Source organism: Helianthus annuus, chromosome 5, assembly GCF_002127325.2.
Source record: "Helianthus annuus cultivar XRQ/B chromosome 5, HanXRQr2.0-SUNRISE, whole genome shotgun sequence".
In the NCBI taxonomy this organism is placed as follows: Eukaryota; Viridiplantae; Streptophyta; class Magnoliopsida; order Asterales; family Asteraceae; genus Helianthus; species Helianthus annuus.
The window spans coordinates 177660858-177673518 of record NC_035437.2 but is presented as its reverse complement, the minus strand read 5'-3'; the positions used below and the strand labels follow the sequence as shown (position 1 = coordinate 177673518).

At 37.2% G+C, this 12661-nt stretch overlaps 2 protein-coding genes across 6 annotated transcripts; both read right to left on the bottom strand.

The window, feature by feature from the left end:
• Positions 1–451: 451 nt before the first annotated feature.
• LOC110942446 (putative pentatricopeptide repeat-containing protein At5g52630) lies at positions 452–5571 on the bottom strand. 5 transcript variants are annotated; one of them, XR_004893729.1, is made up of 4 exons: positions 3270–5571; positions 3001–3056; positions 2657–2898; positions 455–697 (listed from the first exon to the last, which is right to left on the bottom strand). XR_004893729.1 is itself a non-coding variant. In XM_022184226.2 (2 exons), exon 1 carries the CDS (start codon positions 5459–5461, stop codon positions 3290–3292), a length of 2172 nt encoding a protein of 723 aa, XP_022039918.1. In that variant the 5' UTR covers positions 5462–5571; the 3' UTR covers positions 2628–3056; positions 3270–3289. The 5 variants fall into 5 exon arrangements, 1 of the variants encoding a protein (XP_022039918.1); XR_004893730.1 differs by having other exon boundaries at positions 2657–2892; XR_004893728.1 differs by having other exon boundaries at positions 452–697; positions 2657–3059.
• Positions 5572–8115: 2544 nt separating this feature from the next.
• LOC110942447 (serine hydroxymethyltransferase 2, mitochondrial) lies at positions 8116–12399 on the bottom strand. Its single transcript, XM_022184227.2, has 15 exons — positions 12175–12399; positions 12022–12063; positions 11852–11938; positions 11445–11566; positions 11289–11365; positions 10678–10802; positions 10504–10596; positions 10320–10412; positions 9926–10123; positions 9736–9840; positions 9600–9665; positions 9150–9227; positions 8922–9033; positions 8702–8812; positions 8116–8407 (listed from the first exon to the last, which is right to left on the bottom strand). Exons 1-15 carry the CDS (start codon positions 12232–12234, stop codon positions 8268–8270), a joined length of 1509 nt encoding a protein of 502 aa, XP_022039919.1. The 5' UTR covers positions 12235–12399; the 3' UTR covers positions 8116–8267.
• Positions 12400–12661: the final 262 nt, after the last annotated feature.

The window sequence follows — 12661 nt, the reverse complement described above, 5'->3', positions numbered from 1 at the left end:
AAGAAATATAAAACTACCTCCCACTAAGGCCTTTAGGTATGCTTTAACCTAAGTTAACTCCACCTAAGTTGACACATCAACTTTTTTTCCTCATTTCACTTTGTCTCACTCTAAGGAAATGGTTTAATATGTTAACACATAACTTATTTAATGCACTTTAACATTGGGTTTTTGTCTAAAAAAGAAAATAATAATTAATTCAATCTCTTAACATTGGGTTAACATGTTAACACATAACTCATTTAATGCACTTTAACACAAGGAGGAAGTGGTTTGCAATGTTAGTTAACATGCCATGTAATTGTTAACACTCTAGATGTTAGAGTACACCTGATGGCCTAATAATAACTAACAAACAATTAAAAAGAATATGCCAAATAATAAGGAATATTCACGGAATGTGGGAGTGGTGTGCAAATTGTGCAATCACAAAACATGGAACAAGGAAATGAGGGTGAACGTGGGTACATATCACCTTCCTTCATTGTCATTTAACACACTACTTGCCTGATTAAGAGGAAAATAAATTCCCCACATTGTCGATTTGTCTAAACTCTTTATAGGCATTTTCTGTATCATCACCTTCATCGAGAAATTTGTCTTTGTTAAGTAATTGCAAAAGTAATGTCCCCATCCCAAGAGACATGGTGTGGTGCTAGACGTCTCCCCTCTACCCAAGAGGTGGGGGGTTCAAAGCCTGCAAGATACAGGTGTTTGGAATATTTAGGAGTATATTAGCTTGCCATTCATTTTTTGCAAAAGTAATATGAACTTAGCATGATAAACCATATTATTAACTCTTGAAATTACTATTCATTTGGAGTTGATCTTTTCTTACAAACTAGTTATTTTCCACCCGCGCGTTGCGGCGGGGATCCAGTGACTGCAAAACGTGTGTCAGCAACAGCAAGCAGATACCGAATAGCAAAACATAAATAAAATGACGTGGTAAGTATAGGATCCACACGTCTTACACGTTGGAAATTCGATTGTTTTCAATTCAGTTATTACGGTGCTATCATGTTAAAATATGGAGGAGCTTCACGTTAAAATATGGATGAGCTCGGTACCGGTAACGGCACCGAAAGTACCGATCCAAAAAATCATCGAAATTAGTTACCGGCACCGAAAATGCTTGGTACAATACGGTATGGTATTTGAAGCTAAAAATCAATAAATACAGGTATGGTGCTAGACCGGTGTCGAACCGAAAGTAACGATTCTGAAAACGCCAAAAGGGGGGTACCAAATCGGTATCGAGAATGATTTGGTATAGTAAATTTGGTACCAATACGATACCAGTTTGATTACAGGATTTGATACGATTTGCTCATCAATAATCTAAATATCCAAGTTAATTTTACATGCTACAATTCATTCATTATAGAAAAAGACAAAAAAGAAAGCAAAATAAGTTGTTGTTTATATAAAACCCAATTCAAACAAAATACAGTTTACTTACTGTGTGTATGAAAAGTAATATAAACGGCGCAATTACTTGCATTGCTACGTTGTTATAGGATTTGATGAGCTCAATACCAACCGTACCGAAAATACCTTTACCGAAATCTCTAAACGTGGGTACCAGTACCGAATATACCTAGTATGGTACGGTGCGGTACCGACCGGTACTGGTACGGCACCGGTATTTGAAGGTAAACCAACCGTACTGAAAATACCTTTACCGAAATCTCTAAACGTGGGTACCGGTACCGAATATACCTAGTATGGTACGGTGCGGTACCGACCGGTACTGGTACGGCACCGGTATTTGAAGGTAAAAACCGGTGAATACCTGTGCAGAACCGGTACCGAAAATACACCGGTTTAGTAGATTTGAGACCGATACCTATACCCGATACCATTTGCTCATCTCTTAATGATGTTACCATTCTAATCTATTCTAATTCTAATTTTAATTTAAAATTTATATATAATAAAATCTAAACTACTGTTCATTCAGTTTAGATTTTATTATATATAAATTCGTCTCCCTGATTTAAGAGCATTCACATCCTATCCGTCATTTTCTACCCTATAATTACACTAAAAACAATTATATTTTATCTCTCCTTTCAATTAAATAATATTTTTTATACATTTAATATTATCTTTTCTCTCACAACCACTTTCAAAATATATTAGAAAATGATCCTCAAATGATAAAAGCATTTCTCAGAGAGAATTTGGTAGATAGGATGCGAATGCTCTAATTCCAAAATATTTTTCTACATCAACAATTTTCAATTCAAAATCTAAAAAGTATTAACTAGAACCTAGAATTTTCAAAGTCTTGTAGAGCGCTCACTCTACTCAACGATGTGGGATCACAGAACTTGCAGCGGATTAAAAACGATGTGGGATCATAGAACTTGCAGCGGATTAAAGATGAACAAGAACGATTTGAAGAGCATAAATTGAGAATATGAAATGGATCAAGAGAGATAATAAACACGACACGATTTTTATTATTATTATTATAACGCACACTCAACACAATTATTTAACTACATTGAATCCTATATATATATGATGAAAAGGCATTTCCAACCATTGCACCTTTTCAAAGTGATGGTTGGAATAACTAATAATTAACTTAATAATACTACATAGGATAGTAACTACAATAATAATAGCTTAGGATAAAAGAACTTACAAAGTATTAAAGATAAGCAACGCGAAGGACAATTCCAAGCAAGTAAAAGGAGTAGCATAAAAGAATGCTCCTGTACCGACAGGGTTGTCATGCCACGGACAAATGTTTCAGAATGTGCTCGTCAGGGATCAGAGTGTGGTTCAGATGGTATTAGCAATCATCATGTGTCTCTGATCCAGTTGGGTCACCGATAGTGGAAATCCAGAAACAGATGCATGAATCTCAGAGGATGCAGACTGCAGCTAGTCATGAGCACGCAATTAATATTGTTAGTATGGAGACCGCTACATCACAACAGGAGGTTATCTAATTACATCCTCGAATGCAAAGGATGGTTAATCCACCTGAATTGTACAGCATACCAAGAAGCAATTGGGTACGATTACAAGCTCACAGACCCCTGCTAGACAACCACAAGGCACTCATTTGGTGGAGGATAAGATGGTTGGGAATCATTCATTATAAGGAACTAAATAACCAGATGCCATTTGCATCTTTAATGTTTCTGATTGGAAGATGACAAATAATTACTAATTACAAGAAAGAGAAAATTCAGATTGTAAGGAAACAAAGAAATATAAATCATTTTTTTTTTAATTAATGGAATTCTAACCATTGTATATTTGAACAGGATCACAAAAGACTACCAAAATCCCCACATGAACACTTGCCATCACTAAATTTATGTAGTCGTTTACTGTCTCTAACCATGATTTCCCTCTTCGTTAACGCCGAAACAATTTTAATAAAATCATGACACTCTCTGCACATGCTCATACTCTTTACAACACGAATCACTGCCGGTTTTTCTGTGTTTAACAAACCAAACACCACAGCAAACTTTTCACTGTGATGAACCCTTCCCTCAATTTCTTCGTTTTCGGGTATCTCTTTCCACTCATATCCAAGATCTCTTGATTTTTCAAGCAAATCCCCTAATAAAACATCGACTTCTTCAAACTGAGGGCAGTCGGGTTTGAAAGAATAAACCTTAGATTTAATGCTAATCCAGCTCCAATCTTTCAACTTCATAACCTTTTCATCTTTCATAGCTTTCCTCACCCTTGAAGCATCCTTCCATCTTCCCGCTGAAACGTACATGTTCAACAGCATAGTGTACGTCTCAGGATCTTTAGGGTTTAGACACAGTAACTGTTCAGCAGCGTAAAAACCCAACTCTAGATTCCCGTGACTTCTGCAGCCTGCAACCAGTAAAGACCAAATAAACTCATTTGGTTCAACTTCCATCTTCTTCACAAAATCAAACGCTTCTTCTAACCTGCCTAATCTCACATACATATCAATCATGCAACCGTAATGATCCATAACAGGAATGATTTTGTACTCATTTTTCATCATTTCAAAGTAACTTAAACCCTCATCCACCATTCCAGCATGGCTACAGGCTGAAAGAACACCAACAAACGTTACCTTGTTTGGCCTATCTCCTGCTAATCGCATGTCATTAAAAAGATCCAAAGCATGTTGAGAAAGACCATGCTGAGCAAAAGCCGTAATCATTGAAGTCCAAGAAATCAAAGTTCTTGAAGGCATTTCAACAAATGCTTTGCTTGCCTTCTTGATACTACCGCATTTATTATACATATTTACTAAAGCTGTCCCAACAACAACATCTGATAAAAAGCCAGTTTTGATGGCCTGAGCATGAACTTGTTCGCCTTGTTCTAGAGCCACAAGATTGCTACAAACTGTTAAGATGCTAGACAATGTGAAAAGATCAGGTTTCAAACCCGACCTTTGTAATCTCAAGAGCATGCCAAGTGCTTCAACTCCATTTCGGAATGCCACTAGGTTATTTTCTGCAACATCCATCATCTGGGCATGGCCTGCAATCATTGCATTCCATGTTACTAAGCTTACTTTCTCCAAACCATCAAACAACTTCCTTGCTTCACTAAACAATCCGATTTTTAAGTACAAATACATGATGGAATTCGTAACAGGCAGATTAGACGCATACCCAATTTTTATACTTAGCGAATGGACCTGCAAACCAAAGTCTATAGCCTGCAACGTGCAACATAAACTCAGGACACTGGTCAAAATGAACTCATTTGGCTCAATCCCCTCCTCAAGCATGGCACTAAACAACCCCAATCCAGCTGCAGAATCCCCATTGTCGCCACAGGCAGAGACAATAGTAGTCCATGAGATGACATTCCTTTCCCCTATCCTCCAAAATGCTTTCATAGCAGATTCCAAGTAGCCACCAGATTTGGAGTACAAGTTACAAAGTGAATTCCCAATGCTTGTGTCATCCTCGAGTCCGTATTTCAAGACATACCCATGAACCTGCTTGCCCATGTTAACATGGCAGAGAGCAGAACAAGCGGTTAAAACAACTCCAATGGTGTAATTGGTGGGATAGGAGCCATGTTCCAACATTTGTATAAACACTTGAATGGCTTCTTCAGGCTGTGAGTTATGAACATAGCCTGACATTAAAGATGTCCAAGTGACAACATTTCTTTTAGACAAATGATCGAACACCTTGCGTGCAGCTTCCATGGCACCGCATTTGCCATAAACGTTCACCAGAGACGTCATGACAAACAAATCTTGTTGCGTCCCAGATTTGAGAATATGAGCATGAATAAGTGGGGCTTGTTGAAAGGAATTGGTTTGGACGCATTTTTGTAGAAGTGAGAGGTGAGTTGAAGAAGGGTCGAAGTCGGAAGTGTTATGAATAGGGTTTACCTTTTCAAGGGAAGGGAAATTAGCGGTGCGTCTCTTGAAGTCTGATTCGAGTTTGGTGAGTACGGCTGAAGGTAGAGGAGATGCCATCGCGAGTTTCACGTTATCGTCATCTGTGTGTGTGTCTGGATGGATGGATAAAAATGGATTTCAGAAAACAGGGAGGGGAGGGGAGCTCTTCTTATATTTTTATCTTTTCTTTTCTTTGGGGTCCATCTTCAACAATGTAAGGCCCGAAGTTTTCCTTTTAAATATCTTTGCTTGGAGCCATAGTTGTAAAAGTTGTTAACCACTCTCTAGTCGGATTTAAGAGTATTCAGGAAGTACCGGCCTAGTCGGAGATTACTCGAGGGTGTAATCAGCCTAGGCGAATAGTACTCACGCCTCGGCAGCTTACTTTGTAACGAGTACTTGGGGAGTACTTGAAGCCTACTCGGGGAGTACTCGAGCCTCGGCAGCTAATATGAATCGGGTGGCAAATTGGAAGATGGGGTACGGTATTTTCGATGCTAAGTGGAAAGCATCTTTGCTCTCATTAAATCGGTTCTCGAAAGCTTGCCAAATAATTACTTTTCTCTATACAAAGCACCGGTACATGTGATCAAAGACCTTGAATCTAAGATTAGAATTTTTTGTGGGGTGTGAACGAGTTGGTCAAAAAACTATATTGGGTGGCGTGGGACAGTGTATCGCTTACTAGGATTTGAGTGGTCTCGGGCTTAGTAAATTAAAAAACATTAAATGGGGTTGGAGGTTTTTAACGGACAAGGATAAGTTATGGGTTAGAGTTATAGAGGTGATTACATCAGGATGGGACTTTATTCCGGTCAAGAAGTCAGTCGGAGGTGTGTTGGTGTGTGTAGCTAACTAGTAGATGCTCCGCCCGCGTTGCGGGGCAATGGCCGAATAATTCCCAATCAATTAAAAAAAAGACTACTATAATTTTGCTATGGAAAAAAACAATGATAAAACCGTAGTTTTTTGCTCAGGGCAAAACTGTAATTTTTCAGGACTAATGAGGCAGTGTTAGGCAGCTAGAGTTATGCGCCGCCCGCGTTGCGGGGCGCTAAACCAAGTATTTCTTAGGTTAATAACATGTACGCCTTTATGTCGGTTAGTTATACATGCTACCTATAACACGATATCAAAAAAGACACATCAAGGTAACCAATTAAAGAAAAACAGTACCATAGTTATGATAAAAAAATTTAACTAAAACGATGAGAAGTGTGTAACTTAGAGTTGGGGGCAAAACAATAATTTGTCAGGACCAATTAGCGAGTGCTAGGTAGCTGTTTGGCATTAATAAAAACAAAATTAAGTCAACAAAGAAAAATAAAACACTACCATGGTTTTGCCAAAGGAAAAAAAAACATGGCAAAATTGCAATTTTTAGCGGAGGTAAAATCGTAATTTTAAAATAGAGGTAAAATAATATTTTGAACTGAGGGCAAAACCATTTTTTTTTATTTTGAAATGGGGGCAAAATCGTAATATGCTGCTGGCAAAATCGTAATTTTTAGCTGTGGTGAAAATCGTAATTTTAAACTGGGAACCAAATCATAATTTGGCAGGACTCTAGCTAAGGGCAAAACCATATTTTTATTTTGAACTGGGGGCAAAATTGTATTTTTTAACTGAGGGTAAAATCGTAAATTTAAGCAAGAGGCAAAAGCAAAATTTTATTTTGAATTGAGGGCGAAATCATAATTTTACACCTGGGATAAAATTGTAATTTGGCATCACCTATAAATAACTATTATATGAAAAAAGAAAAAAAAAACAAAAAACAAAAGTCAAAATGGCCGCCAAAAGTGGCCAACCACTTAACAATACTGTTCCCAGATGACGACGTAAGCAACTTCTAAATGTATAGTATATGTTGAAAATATGGTTAACAACATTGACGTAGGGACGTTATCCTCTTAGAAACTTCTTTAAACAAACGGGTACCCAGTCTTGTTAATGAGCCAGGTACCCAGTCTTGTTCTCTTTGGAAAGTTAGTGAAAGGTTAACAATGCTGACGACCGGGCGTTTTCTTAATTGGGATTGGAAGCGGCCACTGTATTCTGGTCGACGATTTGATTCAGCTGAGCAATATGAAATTGAAGACTTCAAATGATAAATGGGAGTGGATAGGGGCAACAGACAAGTCCTTCAGTGTTGGAGCGCTTAAGAAGCTTGTTCACAAAAACAGATCATTACATTCCGGAATGGTGTAAGTGGATTCCTAATAAATGTAATATTTTCATTTGGCGGCCAAGATCAACAAGATCACTACTACGGAAGCTTTAAAGGCATTACGGTAAATGATCCGAGGTGTATTCTTTGTTCCGATGAGGATGAGACAGTTGAGCACTTATTTTGTACCTGCATGATTGCTTCCAGGATTTGGGCAAAACATAAGCTCTTGGTGTAAAGTGCCTAACATTTTCGCGTTTTCATTTAACAGTGTTAGTTTGTATGGCTGGATAAAAAAAAATAGAGCTAAGGGTGTAGGCTGTTGTTGGGAGGATTGGTCTGCAGATCCCCTTAACAGTGTAGTTAGTTTTGTTGGCTTCTTGTAGGGCTGTATGTATGGCCTTTGTTTCTGTCTATGTTTTCCTTTGTAACCAGCCTTTCGCTGGCCTTTTTATTTTTATATAATTCTGCTGCCGTTCAAAAAAAAAAAAGTTAAAACATAAATAGACATTGTAGTTTAAACTAAACATAACAATATAATAATAGTAATAGCAATCAAAACTAACAAAATTCTGGCAACATTTAATTTTATTTATTTATTTATTACTGTACCTTTGATCATCAAAAACAGACTACAACAGCAATAGCACAAATCATATTGCTTATCAAAACAAACAAACATCTTCAACAAACCCATGAGGGAGGGAGGTATCATTAATTTTTGTACTTCATTGTTTCCTTCTCAAACCCAATTGTTGGGAATTGTTTAGCATACTCCTCTACTTCCCCCCGAATCTTTACAATCTCGGATTCAAATTTCTCTATGGTTGCAACAAAGTCCTTTAGCTTCGTTCCTGGTATCACACACACCTTCATCAGCATAACATGTCAAATCTACAACTATCATTGATGCTACAAACCTAACTTTTTTGTCTCTAGCATTTAAAAAGAATTTTCCAAAAGGTTTAACATGTTTGACCTCTAAAGTCAAAGTGTCAAAGTCCTACTCTTTTCATAGTTTATTTTTGAGGTCAAACCTTGTTTCCAAGCTAACACTCTTCATTTCTAATTTAAAGAGCTCTTCAAATTTTTAAGCTCCAAAACTAGTCCACTGACCTAAAAACGCAAGAATAGTAGTAACCTCTAACCTGTAGAAGCAGCCTTAATTTTCAAGGCCAACTTGACTGTAGCATCAAACAACTCTGCAACTTTCACAAAATCATCCTCAAGAAATCCCCTAGATGTTAGTGCCGGAGTTCCTGAACCACAAGAACAGAGACATTCCGTTCAAAATAATAATCTTTAGAGATTTAAAAACATCATATGAAACTCTTAATGAGTGCAAGGTTTATAAAATATGAAATTTACCCATGCGAATGCCGCCAGGTACCATGGCAGACATGTCACCAGGAACAGTATTTTTGTTTGCAGCAATATGCACCGATTCCAATACCTTCTCAACTCTCGACCCATCGATACCCTGTATTCAATAGGAAACGTCTAAACTGCCCTCCAAGGATGAAAAATTATGGGCAATGAAGTCTTAGAAAGATCCCAGATAGGGATATGTTCTGCAAATTTTACTAAGCAGGGTACCTTGTTTCTTAAATTTACCAAGACCAAATGGTTATCAGTTCCACCGGATACAAGATCATACCCCCTCTCTATCAAACTCTGCAGAAATACGTAAGAATTAGTATATGTTTATATTTTATACATTTTTTTTTCTATATTAAACATTTTCTTGAAAACTGTTTTGGGTCCTATCCTATCTAGATTATTCTTTAACATGGAGTAAAACGGACTGATGGACTCACAATCACACCTACATTTCTTATTCATATGTGATTAGGCTTCATTTACTTTCATATACACCATTCTCCATTTCACAGGCCCCATATTTTTCCTACCTTAAGGGGACACAATAACATATGTGTTCTACTCGTATCATATACCTAGTTTAATATTTTCGTTTCGAGCTGGTCTGTATGGGGTGACATAAAAAAATGCACAAATGAGAAACAAGTATTAGCGTATTCAGTTAACCTGGGAAAATTTCTTGCAATTGGTAAGAACTTGTTCTTGATATGCTTTGTACTCTGGAGTCGTAGCCTACAAATCAAAGAAAACTAAAATCAGTTTACACAGAGAGCCAAATATGGTACTACTAAAAGTGATAAACCTGTTTTAATGCAACAGCTAAACCAGTAATGGTATGATTATGTGGACCCCCTTGAAGTCCTGGGAACACAGCTTGATTGATTTTATCTTCAAAATCATACATTACCTACACCACACATATGTAAATGCTAAGCAATATGATATAGAAATTTACATATATATATTTCTGTCAATTAACTATAAGGATTCACTTCTTGGCCTTTCTTGTTGATCTCTTTTAGCCCCTTCCTGAAAAAGATCATTGCTCCACGTGGCCCACGTAGTGATTTATGTGTTGTGGTTGTCACGACATCTGCATATTCAAATGGTGACGGTACAACACCAGCAGCAACCAACCCACTGATGTGTGCCATGTCAGCTAATAGAATAGCTTTTTGTTTGTCACAAACCTGTGAAAAAGGAGGAAAAAAGAAAAAGGAAACTGAGATACTATGGTTAATAAACACAAACACATATGAGACACCATTGCAATATAACATAACATATTATAGATGAGAAGAACTATGTTGGCCATGATTAACTTCCTAACGGAATGTGCTATCTTGAGGCTAGAATAGATATTTTACATTAAAACAAAAGATTCACCTTGCGCATGCGGGCATAATCATATACTCGAGCATAGGCACTTGCACCGGCCACAATTAACTTTGGCCTAAAAAGCACGGCACTCTTCTCCATCTGTAACATACATTCAACTTTGCTCATAAGAAAAGAGAAAAAATAAACCTTCATGAGAATATGAAATATCATGCTAAAACTTATAACTTACTTGGTCATAGTCAATATAGCCCGTGCTTTCGTCCAATCTGTATGGCATTGTCTCAAAAAATATCGAGACAGCCGAAATCTTCTTTGTGTCGGTCTAAATGAAGAAAAACATATCACAATGGAGTACTTTTTGGTAATTTCTTACATAATATAAACAAAAAAATTGCGACGATACCTGATAACCATGTGAAAGATGTCCACCGTGAGGAAGATCGAGTGACATGATTCTCTCATGAGGTTTCAAAAGTGCAGTATAAACTTGGAAGTTAGCAGGGGACCCAGATAATGACTGCACATTGACTGCAAGAAAGACGGAAAAGTTCCAGTTTGAAGAAAATCAAAGGAAATAGATGATTTAGAAATGAGGGAGTGTTTGGTGTGCTGCAAAGGTGATTATGCAATCCCAATAGACAGCAAAAATGATTCGGGCCTGAATAAGAGTTGCTGCATAAAACTGAGTTTTGAGGGTAAAACTAAATTTACTTAGTGACCCATAACTTGAATCAAATGATTATTCCTTTTTGATTATTCTTGAATTATGCAGTAATCACTTTGAAAAGCACATAAAAGACCCCCTGTATTATCTTGAAAGAGATTATTGGCATAAGAAATGCCAGTTAGGCAATTCGAGTTGATTCAAGATGATTAGAAATTCAATCTCTAAACGATTAATGGCAATGTTAGAGGATCACAAAAAACATATAGTTTGCAAAGGTTTGAAGAAAATGGAAAAGGAACATCTTGCATTGGAAAGAAAAGGGAAAAGGTTGGTTGGGATTTGAAGACCTCCCCATTTTGAAGGATCCAAATTAAAAGCTTCCAAGGCACGCTTTTGACACAATCTCTCAGCCATGTCAATGTACCTTTGAAAAATAAGACATACATACATAAATAAAAATGGGAAAAAGTAATGAGTGAGTGGAGTTGGTTTTTCATACTTACTCATTCCCTCCATAGTATCTAGCACCAGGATAACCTTCACTGTATTTATTGGTCATCACTGATCCAACCGCTTGCATGACGGACAAGGAGGTGAAATTTTCTGAAGGGATGAGCTCGAATCCCTACAGAAAGAAAGAAGATAGATACACTATTGAGGTACCTCAATGGTTGTTGTTGTTACAAACGAATATTATTATTATTACTCTAAACTTGGGTTTGGTTATAAAGCAATGGCAGGTGAAGAAGTAATAGTGAGTGAATCTTTGAACAGAAGAAATGAGTTTGCAATAAGTTTGTAAATATTAAACAACCCCACCCAGAAGAAGATTGTTGAATGCGAATATTGAATAATCTGATATTATAGATAGACGTATTGAAGAGAGAGAGAGAGAGAGAGAGAGAGATACCTTCCATTGCCTGGCTTTTTCGAGTTCAATGATGTCAGCAATTTCAGGATCAATTTCTTCAAGGGGAGCATTCAATTGCTTCGTCCACTGTATGTATATATATATAAATGAAAAACGTTAAAGCCTAGCAGCAGAATTATGAAGAAGAGAAGAAATGGAAAGTAACTAACATCGGCACGTGAAACTTGATCTGCTGGACTGGGCAAGGAAGACTGGAATCCATGGGTTGGGTTGGTTAGATTCATAGGTAAATAAGACTGACTAGACAAGGAATGAATGAATGAAGAAAACAAACAAACAAACAAACAAACAAACAAACAAACCATGTAACGGAGGAGAGATCCATGACAAGAGAGCCTTCGAAGTGCAATCGCCATGGCCATCTTCTTCCTTCCTTCCTTCAGCTGCTGATATTGGATTGGATCGGATCGGATCGGATCTGTAGCAAGTAATTAAGTAAAGTGAATTGGTTGCTTTTAGTTTTCCGTGAGTGTGAGTGTCAGTGTCTGTCACTGAGTGGGTTGGTGGCCGACGAGGTGTCCACTTCTCACCTATTATTAAACCCAACCATTTATTTTATCTAGGTTTAGAACCCCGTGACACCACCCCCACCCACTATCACCGTGTCCATTAGTAATTAGTAAAAAAAACAAATAGCCTTCTCTTTCCAGACTAAAAAGGTTTGGTCCATCTCTTCTTTTACAAATATTTGTAGATGTGATCTGTAGACTGCAGACATTTTATATCTTAAAAAACAAACAGCACCTAAATTTCTTAATTCTTACTAAACTCAACGTTTTTTTTAACAAA